At 43.7% G+C, this 21,101-nt stretch overlaps 1 protein-coding gene across 1 annotated transcript in view; it reads left to right on the top strand.

Moving 5' to 3' along the window:
* The window catches only part of LOC118370831 (contactin-associated protein 1), a 32,793-nt gene extending 11,963 nt beyond the window's left edge, over window positions 1-20,830 (top strand). Inside the window, exons 10-24 of the mRNA XM_035756006.2 lie at window positions 382-556; window positions 8,383-8,489; window positions 8,681-8,803; window positions 9,435-9,638; window positions 9,785-9,941; window positions 10,042-10,169; window positions 10,266-10,439; window positions 10,799-11,017; window positions 11,243-11,482; window positions 11,655-11,894; window positions 12,777-12,904; window positions 13,146-13,239; window positions 14,498-14,728; window positions 14,866-14,910; window positions 16,719-20,830. Coding sequence (XP_035611899.2) covers window positions 382-556; window positions 8,383-8,489; window positions 8,681-8,803; window positions 9,435-9,638; window positions 9,785-9,941; window positions 10,042-10,169; window positions 10,266-10,439; window positions 10,799-11,017; window positions 11,243-11,482; window positions 11,655-11,894; window positions 12,777-12,904; window positions 13,146-13,239; window positions 14,498-14,728; window positions 14,866-14,910; window positions 16,719-16,921 — 2,468 coding nt within the window. The 3' untranslated portion in view covers window positions 16,922-20,830. The remainder of the gene's footprint in view (window positions 1-381; window positions 557-8,382; window positions 8,490-8,680; window positions 8,804-9,434; window positions 9,639-9,784; window positions 9,942-10,041; window positions 10,170-10,265; window positions 10,440-10,798; window positions 11,018-11,242; window positions 11,483-11,654; window positions 11,895-12,776; window positions 12,905-13,145; window positions 13,240-14,497; window positions 14,729-14,865; window positions 14,911-16,718) is intronic.
* Window positions 20,831-21,101: the final 271 nt, after the last annotated feature.

Genomic DNA, 21,101 nt, shown 5'->3' with positions numbered 1-21,101 from the left:
GGAAGTGAGCTGTTGACCAGACCTGGGGTACGTCCCAAATGGCACCCAATTCCCTTTATAGTGCACTACTTTTGCTCTTATATACCAGAACACTGTTCATCTACATTATTTGTTTTATAATGATTTATTTATTTTTTGACTTTTTTTGTCATTTAGCAGACACTCTTAGAGCAACTTACAGGAGCAATTAGGGTTAAGTGCCTTGCTCAAGAGCACATCGGCAGATTTATCACCTAGTCAGCTTGGAGATTTCAACCAGTGACCATTCCGTTACTGGCCCAACGCTCTTAACCGCTAGCCACCATTTTGATGTTCTCACTATCAAAATGACAACCCAATAGGAACATATCTTCACACCTCCCTCTGTGCTTTGATCCTCAGGGTGTCCGAAGACTAACAACACGATCAGGAAGTGTGAGACCAAGCTGAACCACTTCCATGGCTGCATGCAGCAGATCTTTATCGACAACGAGCCGGTGGACATCGACATCATCCTGCAGCGACGCTGGGGACGCTACGCTGAACTGTTGTTGGGCACCTGTGGTATCACTGACAGGTAGGAGGCATCAGTGACAGACAGAGCAGAAGGAGGGGTCATCAGAGACATATACGGAGGAGGAGGTTGGCAGAGGGGGAGGGGCACAGACTAAGATACTTTGGTGAAATGGTTTCTTTGCAACATACTAGGACAGGCCTGGGCAATTATTTTCCATGGAGGGCCACATTAGAATATATTTTTGCCATCGCGAGCCAGAACCATATTACAGGATTATACATCATGTGTATGACTGTGTTGACAGGTATATCTACTGTAAATCACGTCCAGATACGCTACTTATTTTATGCACAGAAATAAACCACATCCATGTTCTCCTTTTGGTAGGTATTTTCTTTATTAAACAGACAATGAACTACATGGATGGAAAAGTACACTGCTTTCAGCACCACGGACAGAACTCTTGTTAATGAGTATGCTCAAAAACACAAGACAGAGAGAGAGCTCAACATTACATTTAAACTGCTCAATCAGTGTGAGGAGTGAAGTCTCTGATGGGCATTGACTAGAGCAGTGAAGACGGGTATAGTTTCTGTCGCTATGCGCAGGATTGCTGAGAGGTGAGAATCAGTAAGAGATGAGAATCAGTAAGAGATGAGAATCAGTAAGAGAGTGCCTTGTTATAATTCATCACTGAAAATGTCTGTTCACATACATAGGTTGACCCAAACACTACAAACGTCTTCTGAGCATGACTCCTAATCTTTGGAAAGTTTTGTTCATCAAGAGATGCATTAGAATCTCGTCAGTGACATTGTTTTGAGTAGTTCTCCAATCACTGCATCAGACTGAAGATAAGTTGCAGGTCAGTGGGAGCGTTATCCACATTGAAGGTGAAAGGAGAGGAAAACAACAGCATGTCATTTTCCAACACTTTGAAATCCTCAAAGTGACAATAAAACTCACCGTTCAGCGAAGTATACTTCTCCCGCTGGTAATCTGATAGGGAACAGACTAGTAGTGTGGGAAGGTGGGTGAGATTGTTGGCTTATACTGGGTGGGTCAGGAGGAATAATTCTCCCTAGAAGGCTCTGACAAGGCTGTACATCTGATGTGCAAAATGGCCCTTCCCTTGTAGTTTGGAATTCAGTTCATTCATGAGGCCATGATGTCCACGGTGAAGGCAAGATCAGCCAATTATTCTTAATCCATCTCTGACTTCAGGTCCCACACCCTTTTCAACACCTTCCCCAAACTCAGCCATCTCATGTTTGTGTGGTAAGGGAGATCTGCAAGACCCAACTCTGTCTCTGCCAACAGCGAGACAAACTGCCTGTGGTTTAAAGATGTTGCTCTTATGAAGTTTACCACTTTAGTGACTGTATCCACAACATGGCTTATTTTCATAAACATTTACAGAGCACTTCCAGATGAATAATGCAGTCATTGTCTGATCTGGGTTCAGCTCAGCTACTTGATCTTGTATCCTTTTCAAAAGGCCAATGTTTTTTCCTGTCATGTTTGGGCACTCATCAGTGGTCACACAGGATAACTTTTCAAAACTCAGTCCCAGCTTTGCCACATACTTATTAACCTCCTCCAATAAACCTTTCCTTGTGGTTGTGCTTTTTATTGACTGCGCTGAAGCAAGCTCGTCTGTAATTTCAAGGTCTGGGTTTATGCCTGGTAAGAATATCAACAACAGCGTCGTGTCACGTGCATCACTGCTCTCGTCCAAGGCCGAGGAGAAATAGGTGAAATCCTTGACCTTGTCTTTCAACTGTTGTTCATATTCTCTGCCATGTCCTCAACACGCCGTGTCACTGTTCGTCTTGACAGGGAAACATTTTCAAGCAGCTCTTTATTGTCGGGGCAAAGAATTGCTGCAGAGTCAATTAAACATTCTTTAATGAATTCACCCTCAGCAAATGGCTTGCTATGTTTAGCAATTTTGTAGGACAGTTCATAGCTAGCTCTCGCAATTCTGTCGTTTGCTGAGTGCAGTTTTGTGGCAAGTCCTTGCTGCTTTTGCAACGGAGAAAGCAAAATGCACTGCCCTCTGCTCAGAAGACTTATTCCTATATTTCTCTGCATGCTTCGTCTGGAAGTGTCGGGACAAGTTGTAGTCTTTCAAGACAGCGATGCTCTCTTTGCACACTAATCGCACAGCTTTCCCTGATACCCCAATAAAGAAATATGTCGATGTCCACTCTTGCTGGAACACCCTACATTCATTGTCTACTTTCCTTTTCTTTGAAATCTTTGAAAAACTCATTTTTTCACAATTTCTAGCAAGCTACTATTTGTAACTGTGATGTGTGTGTCAGCCTGTCAGTCACCGTCTGTCCTCTTGCAGTTGTTATTTATACGTGCCTTCAAAATAAATGTCCCACAAGCGGTAGGAGTTAAATCATTACACAAAAGGTGAGTATTTATTGGGCTTTTAATTTGAATAACAAATACGTTTTTCAAAACTTCACTATCGAAAATTCTTTACGTTATCTGAGCATGATTCTGCGGGCCGTATTGAATCAGGTCGTGGGCTGGCCGTTGCCCAGGCCTGGGCTAGACAATAGTAGCACAAGGGCAAAGGTCACATACAGTATCCATGATGAATCCATGGGTAAACTGATTGGATGAATTCTAAATGCTATACTCAGCCTTGTAATATCAGTGGAGTACAGAGATAGTGTTGGAATGTTCCATCCTGATTGCTGATGGACCAATGTGACAGACAGAGTCAAGGCTCATTGCTATAGGAGTCAAGGCTCATTGCTATAGGAGTCAAGGCTCATTGCTATAGGAGTCAAGGCTCATTGCTATAGGGATGAATCATTCTGAGAAGGCCTCTCATCTCAGCCCCCATGGCAGACGTGGGACATATAACACTCAGACACCTCCAGGAGATCCGGTTGATGACGGGGGCTATTCTCAGTTGAATGCACCTGTCTGGACAGGGAGGATTATTTACATCAGAGTAGGATCCATTTTACGTATAAAGTATTTTGACGGACACGCCACATGTAACCTCTCTCACTGCAACACGTTTGCGAGATCAACATTTGAGAAAAATGTCAATGTAAGACCATCACATGTAACACTAAACTTCAGTCCACCGTTTTCTACAATGACTCCTTTCTCCTCCTCCATTTCTCCTCTCCTTTTATATGGAAAGATTCGGGGCGAGCGCTAGTTTCTCTCCAAAATCATGTGCAAAGACCATTGTGTTCGAAACCACTGTGTACTAGTTTGTATTGGTGTCACATGCTTACATCAGTATGTTACATATTTATCTGCTTTATGATGTATGATACTTTCTCGATGCCTGCTCTGTTTCACGAGGGTATCAGCATGACTATGTCTGTGGCGCAGTCAACCTTGGTGGTTCAGAGTCTTCCTGGTTTCCTGGTGTTTCCGGGTGTTTTCACACACAGTTTTTGATCTATAGTTCAATTATTTGTTACACTGTATTTTGTTTTTCATTTGGTTTGGTTGGTTTCACATTGCCAAATATCAAACAAACTAAAATTCCTAACCAAAACCACGTGTCCATGTAAGCCATTTATTTATTGGACAAAAATGCATCTATGATTATCATCAAGCATCACTTGTGTTATTTTTCGCTTTGGTCTTCCAACAACAGGAAACAGCGCAATAGCTGCTCTAACTACAACGTGAATGGCCTATGTACAGTATCCTACTGTATATCCCCGTTATAGTCCCAGTCTCCCCTAATCTGCATCGAATGGCCTATGTTCAGTATCCTACTGTATATCCCCGTTATAGTCCCAGTCTCCCCTAATCTGCATCGAATGGCCTATGTACAGCATCCTACTGTATATCCCCGTTATAGTCCCAGTCTCCCCTAATCTGCATCGAATGGCCTATGTACAGTATCCTACTGTATATCCCCGTTATAGTCCCAGTCTCCCCTAATCTGCATCGAATGGCCTATGTTCAGTATCCTACTGTATATCCCCGTTATAGTCCCAGTCTCCCCTAATCTGCATCGAATGGCCTATGTACAGCATCCTACTGTATATCCCCGTTATAGTCCCAGTCTCCCCTAATCTGCATCGAATGGCCTATGTTCAGTATCCTACTGTATATCCCCGTTATAGTCCCAGTCTCCCCTAATCTGCATCGAATGGCCTATGTACAGTATCCTACTGTATATCCCCGTTATAGTCCCAGTCTCCCCTAATCTGCATCGAATGGCCTATGTTCAGTATCCTACTGTACATCCCCGTTATAGTCCCAGTCTCCCCTAATCTGCATCGAATGGCCTATGTACAGTATCCTACTGTACATCCCCGTTATAGTCCCAGTCTCCCCTAATCTGCATCGAATGGCCTATGTACAGTATCCTACTGTATATCCCCGTTATAGTCCCAGTCTCCCCTAATCTGCATCGAATGGCCTATGTTCAGTATCCTACTGTACATCCCCGTTATAGTCCCAGTCTCCCCTAATCTGCATCGAATGGCCTATGTACAGTATCCTACTGTACATCCCCGTTATAGTCCCAGTCTCCCCTAATCTGCATCGAATGGCCTATGTACAGTATCCTACTGTATATCCCCGTTATAGTCCCAGTCTCCCCTAATCTGCATCGAATGGCCTATGTTCAGTATCCTACTGTATATCCCCGTTATAGTCCCAGTCTCCCCTAATCTGCATCGAATGGCCTATGTACAGCATCCTACTGTATATCCCCGTTATAGTCCCAGTCTCCCCTAATCTGCATCGAATGGCCTATGTTCAGTATCCTACTGTATATCCCCGTTATAGTCCCAGTCTCCCCTAATCTGCATCGAATGGCCTATGTTCAGTATCCTACTGTACATCCCCGTTATAGTCCCAGTCTCCCCTAATCTGCATCGAATGGCCTATGTACAGTATCCTACTGTACATCCCCGTTATAGTCCCAGTCTCCCTAATCTGCATCGAATGGCCTATGTACAGTATCCTACTGTATATCCCCGTTATAGTCCCAGTCTCCCTAATCTGCATCGAATGGCCTATGTTCAGTATCCTACTGTACATCCCCGTTATAGTCCCAGTCTCCCCTAATCTGCATCGAATGGCCTATGTTCAGTATCCTACTGTACATCCCCGTTATAGTCCCAGTCTCCCCTAATCTGCATCGAATGGCCTATGTACAGTATCCTACTGTACATCCCCGTTATAGTCCCAGTCTCCCCTAATCTGCATCGAATGGCCTATGTACAGTATACTACTGTATATCCCCGTTATAGTCCCAGTCTCCCCTAATCTGCATCGAATGGCCTATGTACAGTATACTACTGTATATCCCCGTTATAGTCCCAGTCTCCCCTAATCTGCATCGAATGCGCTCATAAATGCACTGGTATTCAAAGAATGTTTCAAATATCTCAAGTTATGATGCTGTGTGCGTTTCATCAAATTCTCGCAGTCCAATAATACTAGTCCAATATACTATAATAACCAATAATACTGCCCGTTTTTTTCCCTGTTTGGTCTGTACTGCATTCTCACCTGTAAGAACTGCACCATGGTACAAATGTAATCGTTCCCGAGACCACCCTTTCTGAGCGAACCATGGTGCATTGTTTATTGTTCTCCCTAGTGCGGATAGAGTATTCACACAAGTCCAAACTATCCGAACTGAGTTGGTGAACACACCAGAGTTCAATTTAGGAGTTATGCTGTATTATTGGTTGTTTGACTGTGAGCATTTGATGAAATGCACACAGCATCATAACTTGATACTGTATCTCTGAAACATTCTGTCAGTAGCAATGCATTTATGAGTGCATCCGATGCAGATTAGGGAAGATGGGGCTAAACCGGGGCTATAGGCGACTGAATAAAGGCTGTTCACAACACTGTTAGATCAGCTATTGCGCTGTTTCCTCCGTCAATGTTGGAAGAAATACGAACATTGGGGCACACAAGTGACGCTTCATGATAATCATAGATGGATTTAACGTGTGCATTTTTCCCCCCAATGTGAAATCAACCGGATAAATGCAATGTAACAAATAATCAAACTTCTGCTTCAAACTATAGATCACAACTATGTGTGAAAACACCCTTAGTGATCCCGAGAATCAATATTGAGACCAATATGTGTAAATGATATGAAAGACCTGTACAGTAATTTATCAGTTGACGCTAAGGGCTGAGGGGCTGCAGACAACGCCCACCCTAATCAGAGCCGACCACAGCCCTTAAATCTTCCCTCATACAGTAAATAAAACCTGCCAGAGTCCTACAGAAAAGTGAGAGAGAAAGATATTGAGTGACCTAATCCTCTCATGTCCTTTCATACTCTTTCACCACCCAAATAATGTTTTCTTGTTACCATATAACGAACAAAATACACGGAGTATACCAAACATTAGGAACCCCTTCCTAATATTGAGTTACATCCCCCTCAAAACAGCCTCAACTCTACAAGGTATCGAAAGTGTTCCACAGGGATGCTGGCCCATTTTGACTCCAAGGCTTCCCAGAGTTGTGTCAAGTTGGCTGGATGTCCTTTGGGTGGTGGACCATTCTTTATACACACGGGAAACTGAAAAACCCAACAGCTTTTCAGTTCTTGATACAAACCGGTGCGCCTGGCACCCACTACCCTGTTCAAAGGCACTTCAATATTCTGTCTTTCCCATTCAACCTCTGAATGGCACACACAATCCATATCTCTCAATTGTCTCAAGACGTAAAAATCCTTTGATAACCTGTCTCCTCCCCTTAATCTACACTGATTGAAGTGTATTTAACAAGTGACATCAATAAGGGATCATAGCGTTCACATGGATTCACCTGGTCAGTCTATGTCATGGAAATAGATGTTTTGTGTACTTAGTGTACAGAGCATTCAGAAAGTATTCAGACCCTTGACTTTTTCCACATTTTGTTATATCACAGACTTATTCAAAAAATGTATTAAATATTTATTTCTCCTCATCAATCTACACACAATACCCCATAATGCAAAGCAAAAACAGGTTTTTGGAATAATTAGCAAAAGATAAATAAAATTAAATATCACATTCACATAAGTATTCAGACCCAACTTTGTTGAAGCACCTTTGGCAGCGATTACAGCATCTCGTCTTCTTGGGTATGTCGCTACAAACGTGGCACACCTGTATTTGGGGAGTTACTCCCATTCTTCTCTGCAGATCCTCTCAAGCTCTGTCATGTTGGAATGGGAATGGTCATCTCCCTGACCAAGGCCCTTCTCCCCCAATTGCTCAGTTTGGCTGGGCAGCCAGCTCTAGGAAGAGTCTTGGTGGTTCCAAACTTCTTCCATTGAAGCATTATGGCAGACACTGTGTTCTTGAGAACCATCAAAGCTGCAGAAATGTTTTGGTACCCTTCCCCAGATCTGTGCTTCGATACAATCCTGTCTCGGAGCTCTACGCACAATTCCTTTAACCTTACGGCTTGGTTTTTGCTCTGACATGCACTCTCAGCTGTGGGACCTTATATAGACAGGTGTGTGCCTTTCCAAATAATTTCCAATCAATTGAATTTACCACAGGTGGACTCCGATCAAGTTGTAGAAACATCTTAAGGATGATCAATTGAAACAGGAAGCACCAGAGCTTAATTTTGAGATTAATAGCAAATGGTCTGAATATTTATGTAAATAAGGTATTTCTGTTTTGTATTTGTAATACATTTGCAAAAATGTCAAAAAAAAATTCTCGCTTTGTCATTATGGGGTATTGTGTGTAGATTGTTGAGGGATAACAATAATGTAATCCATTTTAGAAAAGGCTGTAACGTAACAAAATGTGGAAAAAGTCAAGGGGTCTGAATACTTTCCGAATGCACTGTACATGTCCCATTTGACTTTTACCCACACTCCTGCATGGTGTGCTCTCTAGATGTACTCCTAACCCCTGTGAACACGAGGGCAGATGCATCCAGTCCTGGGATGACTTCATATGTCTGTGCGAGAACACAGGCTACAAAGGGGAGGTGTGCCATATGTGTGAGTATTTCCTGAGAGAGCCTAATGTTGTTTGCGAGTACTAATGACAGCATGTTGTCGTAACCTCGCTAGTGTAACAACCAGTTTGTTGAGGCCTATATCCTGCGGTAGTGTGAGACAGACCCGTGTCATCATTAAAACCTTGCTGGTGTAAGTTAAAATACGACTTCGGCTTCTCTCTTCCCCAACAGCGGTCTACAAAGAGTCGTGTGAGGCCTACAGACTTACTGGTAAATCCTGGTCAGGGAATTATACCATAGACCCGGACCTGAGCGGACCCTTGAAACCATTCGAGGTGTACTGCACGATGAAATGTGAGTAACTGGCTTGTCAAATGCATTTTTATGCATTCATAACATGTACTAGTATACAATTATATTATACCATCTGACCAACATGATTCCATGGTGCATATCGAACATAACGGTAGTCAGTGCTTACAGTACCTTTCAGAAATGGACTGTTATTGAACATGTTGAGGCAGAGACCCTGATATTAAACTGTGTTCAGGTTGAGGTGAATGTTGACTGTGTGTTCCATGAGGAATGACAAGGCAACAGCAGCAGCAGAGGAGACAGCAGGGCCACATCTGTTGGATGTTGATCATGGAATAATGAACTCCAACAAGGACAATGGAGAACCAGTTTGGGGCCAGATCAGTAATTGGTTCTGGGGACAGATTATTCTCCATACAATCCTATCCAATTAACCAACATCTATTACTGTAGGTTCCATGTAAATCCCTTAGATTAGTCAGGGTCTACTGCGTTAGAGCTGTCTGTGATCATATCAGATCTCTGGACACAGCATGGCACAAAAACAGATTCCTCAGTAGTAGATGTGCTTTCTCTCACTTTGTCTCTCGCTAGTTCTCTCTCTTTCTCACTTACACAATCATACATTTTTACCCTTTAATGTCAACCCCTTCCTTGTCTCTTGACAAAGCCGACAAGGCATGGACGATAGTGATGCATGACCGTATCGACGGTATCAAGGTGACCGGTAGCACGGTGGACCGTCCTTACATAGGAGATGTCAACTACTGGAATGCCTCCTGGGACGATGTCACAGCACTGGCCAACACCTCCATGTACTGTGAACAGTGGATCGACTACTCCTGCTACAAGTCACGCATCCTCAACACGCCCAGTGAGTAGGACTGGTTAGGGCCTATGGGCAGTGGTAGCTATTGAAAGCACCTGAATCTGTACCTATTTGTATATATATATCATAGAACATTTCAATGATGAAATCATAATAATCATATTCCATTGCTCTATTGTCCTGTCATTCAGATGGGAGACCGTACAGTTTCTGGATTGGTCGAAATAACGAGAGTCACGAGTACTGGGGCGGGGCTTTCCCTGAGAGTGGGAAGTGTGGCTGTGCTATCAACCAGACCTGCACTGATGCCAGGTTTCACTGTAACTGTGACGCTGACTACCGCCAATGGTGAGAGAGAAAGGATTTGAAAGACTATATTCTATAACTTTTAGAAAAGTGTTTCCATAGATTGATATAGATTACTGTACAAATGGAACCTATTGTGCAGGTACTCAGACAAGGGCTATCTGATGTGGAAGGACCACCTCCCAGTGAGGAAGGTGGTGGTGGGGGACACCAACAGGACAGGGTCAAAGGCCCACATCAGCCTCGGGCCCCTACGTTGCCATGGCGACAGTGAGTTGTAGTTAAACCATTCTGCTGTATATAATTAGTCAAATGATTGTTTATCGTGGTTCAGGTTTGGATCTCATGGCCTCTTTGTACTCACAGGGAGCATCTGGAATACCATATCATTCACCAAGCCCACCTACATCGAGTTCCCCACCTTCAGGCCAGGCAGCACCGTCGACATCTCCTTCCACTTTAAAACCTACCGCCCCCACGGAGTCTTCTTGGAGAACTCAGATGACTGGCTCCGTAACTTCATACGCATTGAGCTCAACAGTAAATTACCACAGATTATCTAGTGTGAATCACATGAAATTACTCATATAATATACACTATTTAAAATACGATTTTCTCCAACGTGACTTACAGTCATGCGTGTATAAAATGTACATACGGGTGGCCCCAGCAGGAATCAAACCCACAACCTTTGGCATGGTAAGTGCCATGCTCTACCGATTAAACCACATAGGACCAAGGAAGGAAACATAATTTCCGAATTACAATTTTCAAAAGGTTTTGTTGCTGTGGAACTTGATGAATGAAAAGGATTAGAAATTATATTATCAATATTTTCCGGTATTTATTTCTATAATATATTTCATCCCTCATTCTGTTTTGTCTCTTCTTCTCCCAGCCACCCAGAACCTGGTCTTCATATTCATGGTGGGAGACGGCATCCTCAACGTGACGCTACGCTCGCCGGTGCCTCTAAACGACAACGAGTGGCACTTTGTCCAGGCAGAGCTCAACGTGAAGTTGGCCAGGATCAAGGTGGACTATCAGCCATGGGCTGTGAGACGCTTCCCTGGCCAGACCTTTGTCACCATGGAGTTCACCCACCCTCTCCTCGTGGGTACGTCACCTGGCCGCTGGGGCTGGGGAGGGCGGGGTGGTGGTCGACAAGGATTTTGGACTTCTCCCATTGGTTGATGTAGTCCATTCCTATGAGTTTAAACAGCACTACAGCAGGAAACAGATGTTTTTTTATTTTCTTATAACGAACACATATTTATTCTTCTTAATCCAAAATGCTCAACTTCAATGTGATGATTAACTGACGGTGTCCCAATATATCCAGGCGCAGCCAATCGCACGCTGTGGCCATTCCTGGGCTGTCTCCGAGGGTTACGAATGAACGGTGTAACCCTTGACTTGGAAGGCAAAGCGAATGAGGAACAGGGTATACGGCGGAACTGTACGGGCCAGTGTCTGAACGCGACCATACCGTGTCGAAACGCCGCCCAGTGTATCGAGGGCTACGCCGCCTACACCTGTGACTGCGGCAACACTGCCTTCGACGGATTCTACTGCCACAAAGGTGAGCTCCACACAGGTTGGGTTACCTCGGTTTTTCATGGAGCCCCAGAGGCACTATGACGGCCTTAAGCACACTGGGTTACAGTAACAAAAACCTTGATTTATTTTGACAGTGTTGGCGATAACCAAATATGGGCATTTAGCTCAACTTGATCCTGTTTGTACCCCCTTAGACATTGGAGCCTACTTTGAGATAGGCTCGTGGTTGCGCTACAACATCAGAAAGAAGCCTACGACCAATGAGGAGTGGTGGGCTAACTGGCTGGACCCCCACTACCACAACTTCAGCCTGGGCTACAACGACACCAGTGATGAGATAGAGTTCAGCTTCAGTACCTTCCAGACGCCGGCTGTACTGCTCTACATCAGCTCTTTCGTCCAGGACTACATGGCTGTCATCCTCAAGAAAGATGGTAGGAACGCTCGGCAGGGAGGAGCGCTTTAACATTATGGGTTATTATGGTTAAGATTCAAGGCAGAGAGTGTTCGAATTGAATGAAGATTTTACTGTCACTGATTGAAGTTGGATTACTGTATGTTCCACAGGAGGCTGCTGAGGGGAGGACGGCTCATAATGATGACTGGAAGGTTGCAAAAGGAATGGCATTCCACTGATTCCGCTCCAGCCATTACCACGAGCCTGTCCTCCCCAATTAAGGTGCCACCAACCTCCTGTGGTATGTTCTTCAGTCATCCAATTTATTTGAGTGGAAACACGAAGCAAGATAGGACTTGGACAAAAATATATCATTGTACTTTACAATATGTTTTATACTTTTTTTCTTTAACTAGGCAAGTCAGTTAAGAACAAATTCGTATTTACAATGATGGCCTACCAAAAGGCAAAAGGCCTCCTGCGGGGAGAGGGCTGGGATTTAAAATATATATATATGTATAGGACAAAACACACATCATGACAAGAGACACCACACCACTGCATAAAGAGAGACCTAAGACAACAACATAGCAAGGCAGCAACACATGACAACACAGCATGGTAGCAACACAACATGACAACAACATGGCAGCAACACATGACAACACAGCATGGTAGCAACACAACATGACAATAACATGAAAGCAACACAACATGGCAGCAGCACAACATGGTAGCAGCACAAAACATGGTGCAAACATTACTGGGCACAGACAACACCACAAAGGGCAAGAAGGTTGAGACGACAATACGCGAAGCAGCCACAAGCCATACTTCTCACAATAGTTAATGGAAATATAATGTTTTAATGCCCTTCATCATGAACTGTGGAGTGTATTGTTGCACCGTCCCTCCACAGGAACCTTAGACATGAGGTATAGGTTGGGGTTGATTACCCACAAGTACCAGTTGTCCTTCAGGAACCTGGCAGATGGATACCCCCACTACGTCAACATAACCAGACACAACAGGACCATCAGGACACAGGTACGCTGACGCTCCGCCCCAATGTATACACCTGTTAACACTACCTACCTCCTTCACCACCGTTTAACAGTCAATCACAAACCAGGATGGTCTGGTACCACTTTACTTGGTTTGTGAGTTGTGTGCATTTGTGTATTTTCAGTCTTTGATTTATTTGTTCGTGTTGACAGGTTTATGGTTGTGCGTGAATATCAATGTGTTTGTGTTGACGTGTGTAACTCCACACGTGTGTAACTCCTAGGTGGACTACATGGAGCCGATAGTGGAGAAGATCACCCTAGTGGAGGACGGCAGGTTTGACTCGCCCAAGAACATCTTCCTGGGGAGAGTGATGGGTAAGATTACACTTCACCCCCCCAGCTGAAACATTTATTTATTTTATTATTATTATTTTTTATTATAAATGTATTTTATTCATAATACAAAAATCAACTTACATCCAACATGTCTAGCAAACCAAACACAGGTATTAACAATGCTCAAACATACAAAACATATAAATAAAAATAAAATACACAAAATAAACTATTTAAGTGCAATTATATTCACTCTGAAAATACTGTCTTATCTTATTATCTTATTATATTGATTCATGAATATGTTATTCTTGTTGTTATTCACTAGGGTTAGTGTTTTAATAATATAATTAAATTAAATGAGAAAAATTGGTAATTTTGGTATATCATTTTTGTTTGTGTATAAAGTATTTGGCAACAAGAATAAAATAATTAACAATCATTTCAGTGGTTTTGTTATCCTTGCAATAGTAACATATTGTATATTTTATGTTAAAATTATAGGCAGTGTTCATAATGGTAAATAAGTACTTTGCAAGGTTTTCCCATAATTCTGACACAAATTTACATTCAAAGAACAAGTGAGACAGATTCTCGCCTTCTTTTTTTACAGAAAACGCAGATATCATCAAAATCCACAAATTTGGACATCATAGAATTACATGGATATATCTCATGTAAAATGTTGAAGTGCACTTCCTTAACTTTGTTTAGTATACAATATTTGTAAGGCCTTAACCATGCATTTTTCCAGACAATGTCAGGAATAAGCATGTTCCAGAAAAACTTTCCTCTCGGTGTAAGTTGGTTTTGTGAATGAAGAATTTGTCTTATATATTTATTCCAACAAGATTTCTCAAGTAAGCCCACGCCTTCCAATCTGAGTTCTGAGTTCTGGATAAACTTTAAACCCCATCTGAAACATTTCTGCTTTCCTATTGAGAATTGATTTGGTCACACTTTATTTGGATATTCCGGAGAGTCCATCTGTAGGTGCTCTGCAGATGGTCATACTATCAACAAACTATCTGTTGTTAAGCAACTGCTTGCTGAGGTTATGGTTACGGTTAGGGTTAGAATAATGGTTAGGGTAAGAGTTAAGGTTAGGATTAGGGTTACGTTTAGGGTTAGGATTAGGGTTAGAACTAGGGTTAGTAGATAGTCTGTGGAGCATCTACAGATGGACTATCCAAATAAACTGGAAGTAAGGTATCAGTTGTCCCACTGTAAGTTTGGGAATTAGTTGAGGTGGATGTGCACATTGTAACTCCTCTGTCCCTCTCTCTAACCCCCTCAGAGGTGGGTGACATTGACTATGAGATCCAGAGGCATAACAGTCCTGGTCTGGTAGGCTGTATATCTGGGGTGAGGTACAACATCTACGCCCCTCTTAAGACCCTCTTCCGGCCGAACGAGACGGAACCGCCGGTCACCGTGCAGGGCTTCGTCTCCGAGTCTAACTGTGGGGCTTTCCCTCCTGTCCATGGATATGTCCCCTGGGAGGCGGACCACTGGTTCACTTCTATAGGTGAGACGACATATCCCAGAAGCCATCAGTAGATCTACTTTACATGGGACTACATATCCCATCAGCAATTATGACCTAGTGATGATAGTATATAAATGCCCCATAATAACATAATTGATGTATTTTTTACATTTCAGAATACATATATATCCACGATGACCTAGGCCTGTTTTGGTTGACAGGTACGTTTTTACTGCTTACGATTCACAATAATGTCTCATTTCTCATGAAACTATACTTTGATGATTTTTGTGAAATCTATTAATGTAAGTGTTCATCTGTCGTCTGCCATCTGTGAGTCCTGACCTTAGTTTACCTCAAGATTCAGATTAAGCCTCCTCTCACTCTCTCCCTGTCCCTCTCTCTTCCTCTTGCTACCTCCCTCTCTCTCTCTCTCTCTCTCTCTCTCTCTCTCTCTCTCTGATTCTCTCTCTCTCTCTCTTCCTCTTGCTACCCTCTCTCTCTCTCTCTCTCTTCCTCTTGCTACCTCTCTCTCTCTCTCTTCCTCTTGCTACCTCTCTCTCTCTCTCTCTCTCTCTCTCTCTCTCTCTCTCTCTCTCTCTCACTTCCTCTTGCTACCTCTCTCTCACTCTCTCTTCCTCTTGCTACCTCTCTCTCTCTCTTCCTCTTGCTACCTCTCTCTCTCCCTCTCTCTTCCTCTTGCTACCTCCCTCTCTCTCTCTTTCTCTCTTCCTCTTGCTACCTCTCTCTCTCCCTCTATCTCTCTCTCTCTCTCTCTTCCTCTTGCTACCACTCTCTCTCTTCCTCTTGCTACCTCTCTCTCTCTCTCTTCCTCTTGCTACCTCTCTCTCTCTCTCTCTCTTCCTCTTGCTACCTCCCTCTCTCTCTCTCTCTTCCTCTTGCTACCTCTCTCTCTTCCTCTTGCTACCTCTCTCTCCCTCTCTCTTCCTCTTGCTACCTCTCTCTCCCTCTCTCTTCCTCTTGCTACCTCTCGCTCTCTCTCTCTCTTCCTCTTGCTACCTCTCTCTCCCTCTCTCTTCCTCTTGCTACCTCCCTCTCTCTCTCTCTCTTCCTCTTGCTACCTCTCTCTCTCTTCCTCTTGCTACCTCTCTCTCTCTCTCTCTCTCTCTCTCTCTCTCTCTCTCTCTCTTCCTCTTGCTCCCTCTCTCTCTCTCTCTCTCTCTCTTCCTCTTGCTACCTCTCTCTCTCTTCCTCTTGCTACCTCTCTCTCTCTCTCTCTCTCTCTCTTCCTCTTGCTACCTCTCTCTCTCTCTTTCTCTTGCTACCTCTCTCTCTCCCCTAGTGACACAGATCAGCAGTAGTTGAAATTCTCATTTTCATAAAATCTCCTAATCCTAAAATCGGAGACCATCAGATTCCAGAATAGGCTTTACGTCCTCACACTAAAAGCAAAAAATGTGACATGTACCAGAACAAATGCTGGAATGTAAAGAAGGATATTTTATTTTATCTGTTGAACATGAGAGGCGAAGAAAATGGGATTGGACAGCAGCTCAGAGAGTCTGTAGTCTGCACTCTATCCCTGTCTGAGATCCTCACCCGGATCAACTATATTTAGAGCTGCACCTCCCTCCACTATTCATCACAGATATATGCTTCAGCTTAATGTACTGGATACATCCGTACAGGGTTGTTATGGTAACGCAGAACATGCAAGTTTGATTTCTGATGTCTGGGCCGGTCCTGCTGTCCCCTTGCCGACCTCCTCCAGTTATTGGACATCATTTGAGATGGATGGTTCCCTCATAACAATATGTGGCTGTATAAGAAAGGATACCGCTTGTCTCTAAAGGGAAGTTAAGTGAGTTTGGCAGAGAACCAACTGAGTCACAATGGTATTGATTTAAAGGGATATTTGTATCATCCACTGAGATACAGGTACATCTTTTCACAGTGGCAATTCCAACATGAGTCATAGAACCCTACTGTGAGGAACAATGGGTTTTCAGCTGTTTGCTACACACTGTTGTTTTAACCACACCTTGACTGTGTGTGTTTCTCCCTCTAGTTGTCGTCGCCGCGGCCGTGATATTGCTGTTCATAGGTCTGTACAGCATCTACATCTATCTGTACCGGTACAAGGGCAGCTACCACACCAACGAGCCCAAGAACTTCCTGGAGTCTCCTGGAGGCAGCAGCTCCAGGCCCCTGACAGGGACCCTGGAGAAGAAGCGATATCCAGCGATAGAGGAAGACTTTCGAAGTGACTAGCCTCAGGCTGCGGAACGGCGGGAGGGAGGAGGGGGTGGGAGGGATTGAACGGTTTTGGGGCTTACAACAACCACAATACCTGTTTATGTTTTATAATTCCTTTAACTTTTTGATTTACTTTTCGGTTTTTGTTTTCCTTTCCCCAGGTATGTGTTATCTTAAGCCTGGTGCTCGACGTAGTGTTGTTCTTCTCATGTGTTCATAGTTTTGCAGGCTTCGGAGATCAAATCAAGTCCGGATTGCGTGAGTGACGACCGACCAAGCTCACACTGTATTGAAGGGTTGACCAACTGAAGTGCCTCGACAGAGCAAAATGAGATCAGAAATAACCCCATGAGTTCATTGAGGATTTGAGACCTTGGGAATTAGATTTCACACGCAGTAACACGTATTCAGCAGCCTCTTCTGGTTTGCAGGTCTGTCATTGAGATCACTTGATAGATCAATGCCATCGACTGTGTAACTCTTTCCGACCATCCACTCTTGCAGCCGTTTCGATAAAGCCATCCAAACTATCCCACTCGCCCCATCCTTTGACTAGTGAGCCAGGATCCACCACAGAGAGATGCTGCATCGGTGCAGCAACAACAACCGCAGCAACAACAACAACAACACGCACAATCTGGCATCTGCAAACATCCTGCTTAACACCAATTGAAGAAGCTATAAAAAGCATGGAGCTCTAAGCTTTGACATGACATATCTAAAGAATAATGGAAGGCATATAAACATATATTTGTTGTATTGCAGCCTATGAAATTGCATACCTATACAAAAGAGGAACATGTATTAATGGTTAGTTTCATGAGATAGCAGCTTGGCCAATTACAGCTCTGCGATTCCTAACCCGATTCCCAAACCAATCAATGAAGCAGTCATGTACGATCAACAAAACATACGGAATAGATGTGACATTTGGCTCGGAATATAAGACGATCGCCAATATTCTTGTTCAGAATCCTCAGAGTAACATGTGAAATGGCTGGGTAGCCGTGGCAGTTTGACGTCTCCCAGCGGTAGTGCTATTCGTGTTGGTGTGAGACTGGCCGTTGGTGCACTGCAGAAAAGGGAATGGAGATGTTGTACCAGGGACAGGACAACCTTATTGCTAGTAATCCTCATTCCACGCTTCGTTTTCTGTTTGACTTCCAGTAGCGAGTGAACATGCGGCTGAAATCTGGGTGCTATTTCAGATTCAGAGGCCCCGGCGTGGAGGGGCCCCTACCAACAGCAGCCCTGTCGACCAGCCTGGTCAGGACTCATTACAAAGGTCTTTACAGGAAAAGAGCTGCTCCGCATGAACATCCGGACATGCAAACACACGCACGCACACACACACACACACACACACACACACACACACACACACACACACACACACACACACACACACACACACACACACACACACACACACACACACACACACACACACACACACACACACACACACACACACACACACACACACTGGCATATTGTGTAGAGGACCACAACAATGTCAATGCCAGTCTTGTACTTCTTCTCACCACACTAGACTATTTTTGCATCTGACTGCTCAGTAGGACAGTGCTGTGCTGTGCCGCCCCCCGCTGCTGTTGCTTCTTACCCACTGGGCACTGGCTGAATCAACGTTGTTTCCACATTATTTCAATGAAATTACGTTGAACCAACGTGGAATAGACGTTGAAGTGACATCTGTGCCCAGTGGGTAGGTGCTTCTTATGGTGCTTCTCTTCCTTTAGGTCCAATGATATTTCCCTGTCTGGAAAGTCACGATTTCAGGTTAGACGGTGGGTGAGGTTACGGTCAGGGATGATGTTCCCAGTAGGTGAAACGTCATTGGACCCATGTAATGTGTGGCGTGGTAGCCAAAGCTTAGGTCTCTGACATCATCACCCAGCACCCTTTGACGCTCAAGCAGTAATACATCATAGAAAAAAAGAGACAAAACATAAGAGCATTTTGAAAATATATAGAGCAAAAATATATAGAGCATGATGATCGCACCTTGCAATGAAATGCAATAAAATCAGCCGCTTCCAACGCAGGTCACCTCAAGGTATTTTTTGTGTCTGTTCCGTTCGCAGCAACTTGCAGCAGTTAGGATCCTAGACATAATATGTCTTACGTGAATATATGAATAAGGTGTTTATCGACTTTTTTTCTTCATTCCTATGGTTTGTATGAAACCGTTGAAAATGAGTGGAGGCTGAGAGGTGTGAATGTAAAATCCTCATCATGACCCTGTCATGTGGACAGGCTCTGCACCAAGACCTGCTCTGCTCCTCTCTGTGTGTGCTCTGTATGATATGTACACTCATTACACTGAAAACTATTCAGCATAGCTTCCTCACATGTTCAGGATGTGGACAATACAGTACCCTCCCGATGTTTCAGTAGAAAACATCACAGAACATATTTCAACATCTTTGGTTTTTAGCCTGTTAAGCCATATTTGTCAGAATGTACCATTTGAAATAGTATTAATGTTAGCATTGGGCAATTAGAGTAGTAACATGTTCCACCTCTGGAGCAAGAGGAAGGATGTGTTTTTGTACAGAGATGGACCTCTTACAGAGCTCATAGTAGACCAGTCAACAACCTGGGTCAAATGTGCTTTGAAGCCTTTTAGGGAAACAGTCGACTTATTGATATATTATGTAAATGTCTAAGCTGTGATGCGTTTATTTGAAATGGACAGTACATGTGCATCCTGCCTAGCATCACTGGCTAGTCCATCCATGCGTGGTCCCTGGAGTGTGTGTGATTGAATGTACAGTAGACGTGCTGGTTTGTGTGTTCACAGTTCTGTTTGTCACCTAACCCTCCCTAATGATGATGAGGATAGTCTCTGCACTGATGATGTGAATGAGCCAACTCACTTGTTGTCGTCCACCAATAGCAGAACAGTGAGCAGATAGTGATTGGGTGCTGTCCAGGCAGTCTCCTCCCTACCCGGATGTTGCTCTACAGCTCTTGGTAATCAGGTAAAGCCAGAACATCTTCATCAGGTCAAAATATCAGTATTTTTAAGGATGTGTGTATGACCACAAACTTGACTACACTGTATGACAGCCTCAGCTCTTAGATCTGAGCTGATTGGCAGTCTATAGCAAGTTCCCTACCTTTCACTCTTAGAAAAAAGGGTTCTTTAGCTGTCCCCATATGAGAACCCTTTCCTGTAACCAAAAAGGGTTCTTCAAAGGGTTCTCCTATGTCGACATCCAAATAACCATTTATGGTTCTATATAGCACCTTTTTTTTTTTTAAATAGTGGAATATCAACTTAGCCGCGGATAAACTTGGCCATCCTTATAGGGTGGCCGCCAGGGTGAGCAGCTAAGGTTCTCTGTGTAAAGGAGACTCAAATTTAATAAGGGGTTGAGGGAGTGAGCACAAGGGTGAAGGAGACAAGGATTCTGTCCATCCTAAATGCATGGTGTCATCATATGACAGACTAGTGTTGTTCCCTACAGTGGAGGAGTGGCCTACAGACAGAGCTAGGGCAAGGCTAGAGAGAGGAGCAGGCAGGGGGGTCTAAGAGGGCCAGACCCCTCTGTGGGTCGCTACCCTATAAAATCTTGCAAGAGGAAGCACCAGACAGTTAGTGACTGTATGACCTAATGTAGCAGGTGTAAAAGCCCCACATTTGGCTTTCAGGGGGAAAAGAAGCTAGGTTGAAGATACTGTATCCCTGAAAACCAGATGTCTCAGGTTTCTTAAAACCCTGCTGAAGGTGATCGACTGCAGGACTTTGTGTTTGTGACCACATTGAAATCGTGGAGTTTTTTTTTCTCCCTTTCTGTTATGTGGTTTTGTTTTGTAATAAGTTCACTGTAAATGACCATTACTATGTTAATCAAAGCAAAACCAAACTGACACTTCAATAAAGAATCCTGAAGGAAATGAAAATGGTGTAGTTTCCCTTTACCTGTTGACAAAGGCACAATGTGTCTGTCTCGTGTACAGTCCTAATAAATCGATGTTGGTATGGGAAGAATTGGAAAACCTAAGATGAAACCAGTGGGTAAAGTAAGTTGGTGTTACCTGAAGCCAAGCTCCAGTACCTCATGGTATTCAAAGAGTAGGATATAATAGCTAGGGTTAAGGTTGTGGTTGAGGCTGGGGTAGTGTTGAACCGGGATGTGGACAAGAAGCTAGGGTTAGGGTTGAGGAT

Source organism: Oncorhynchus keta, chromosome 5 (genome assembly GCF_023373465.1).
Source record: "Oncorhynchus keta strain PuntledgeMale-10-30-2019 chromosome 5, Oket_V2, whole genome shotgun sequence".
NCBI lineage: Eukaryota > Metazoa > Chordata > Actinopteri > Salmoniformes > Salmonidae > Oncorhynchus > Oncorhynchus keta.
Note: the sequence above shows the minus strand (reverse complement) of the source record. Positions and strands in the feature narration are given on the sequence as shown.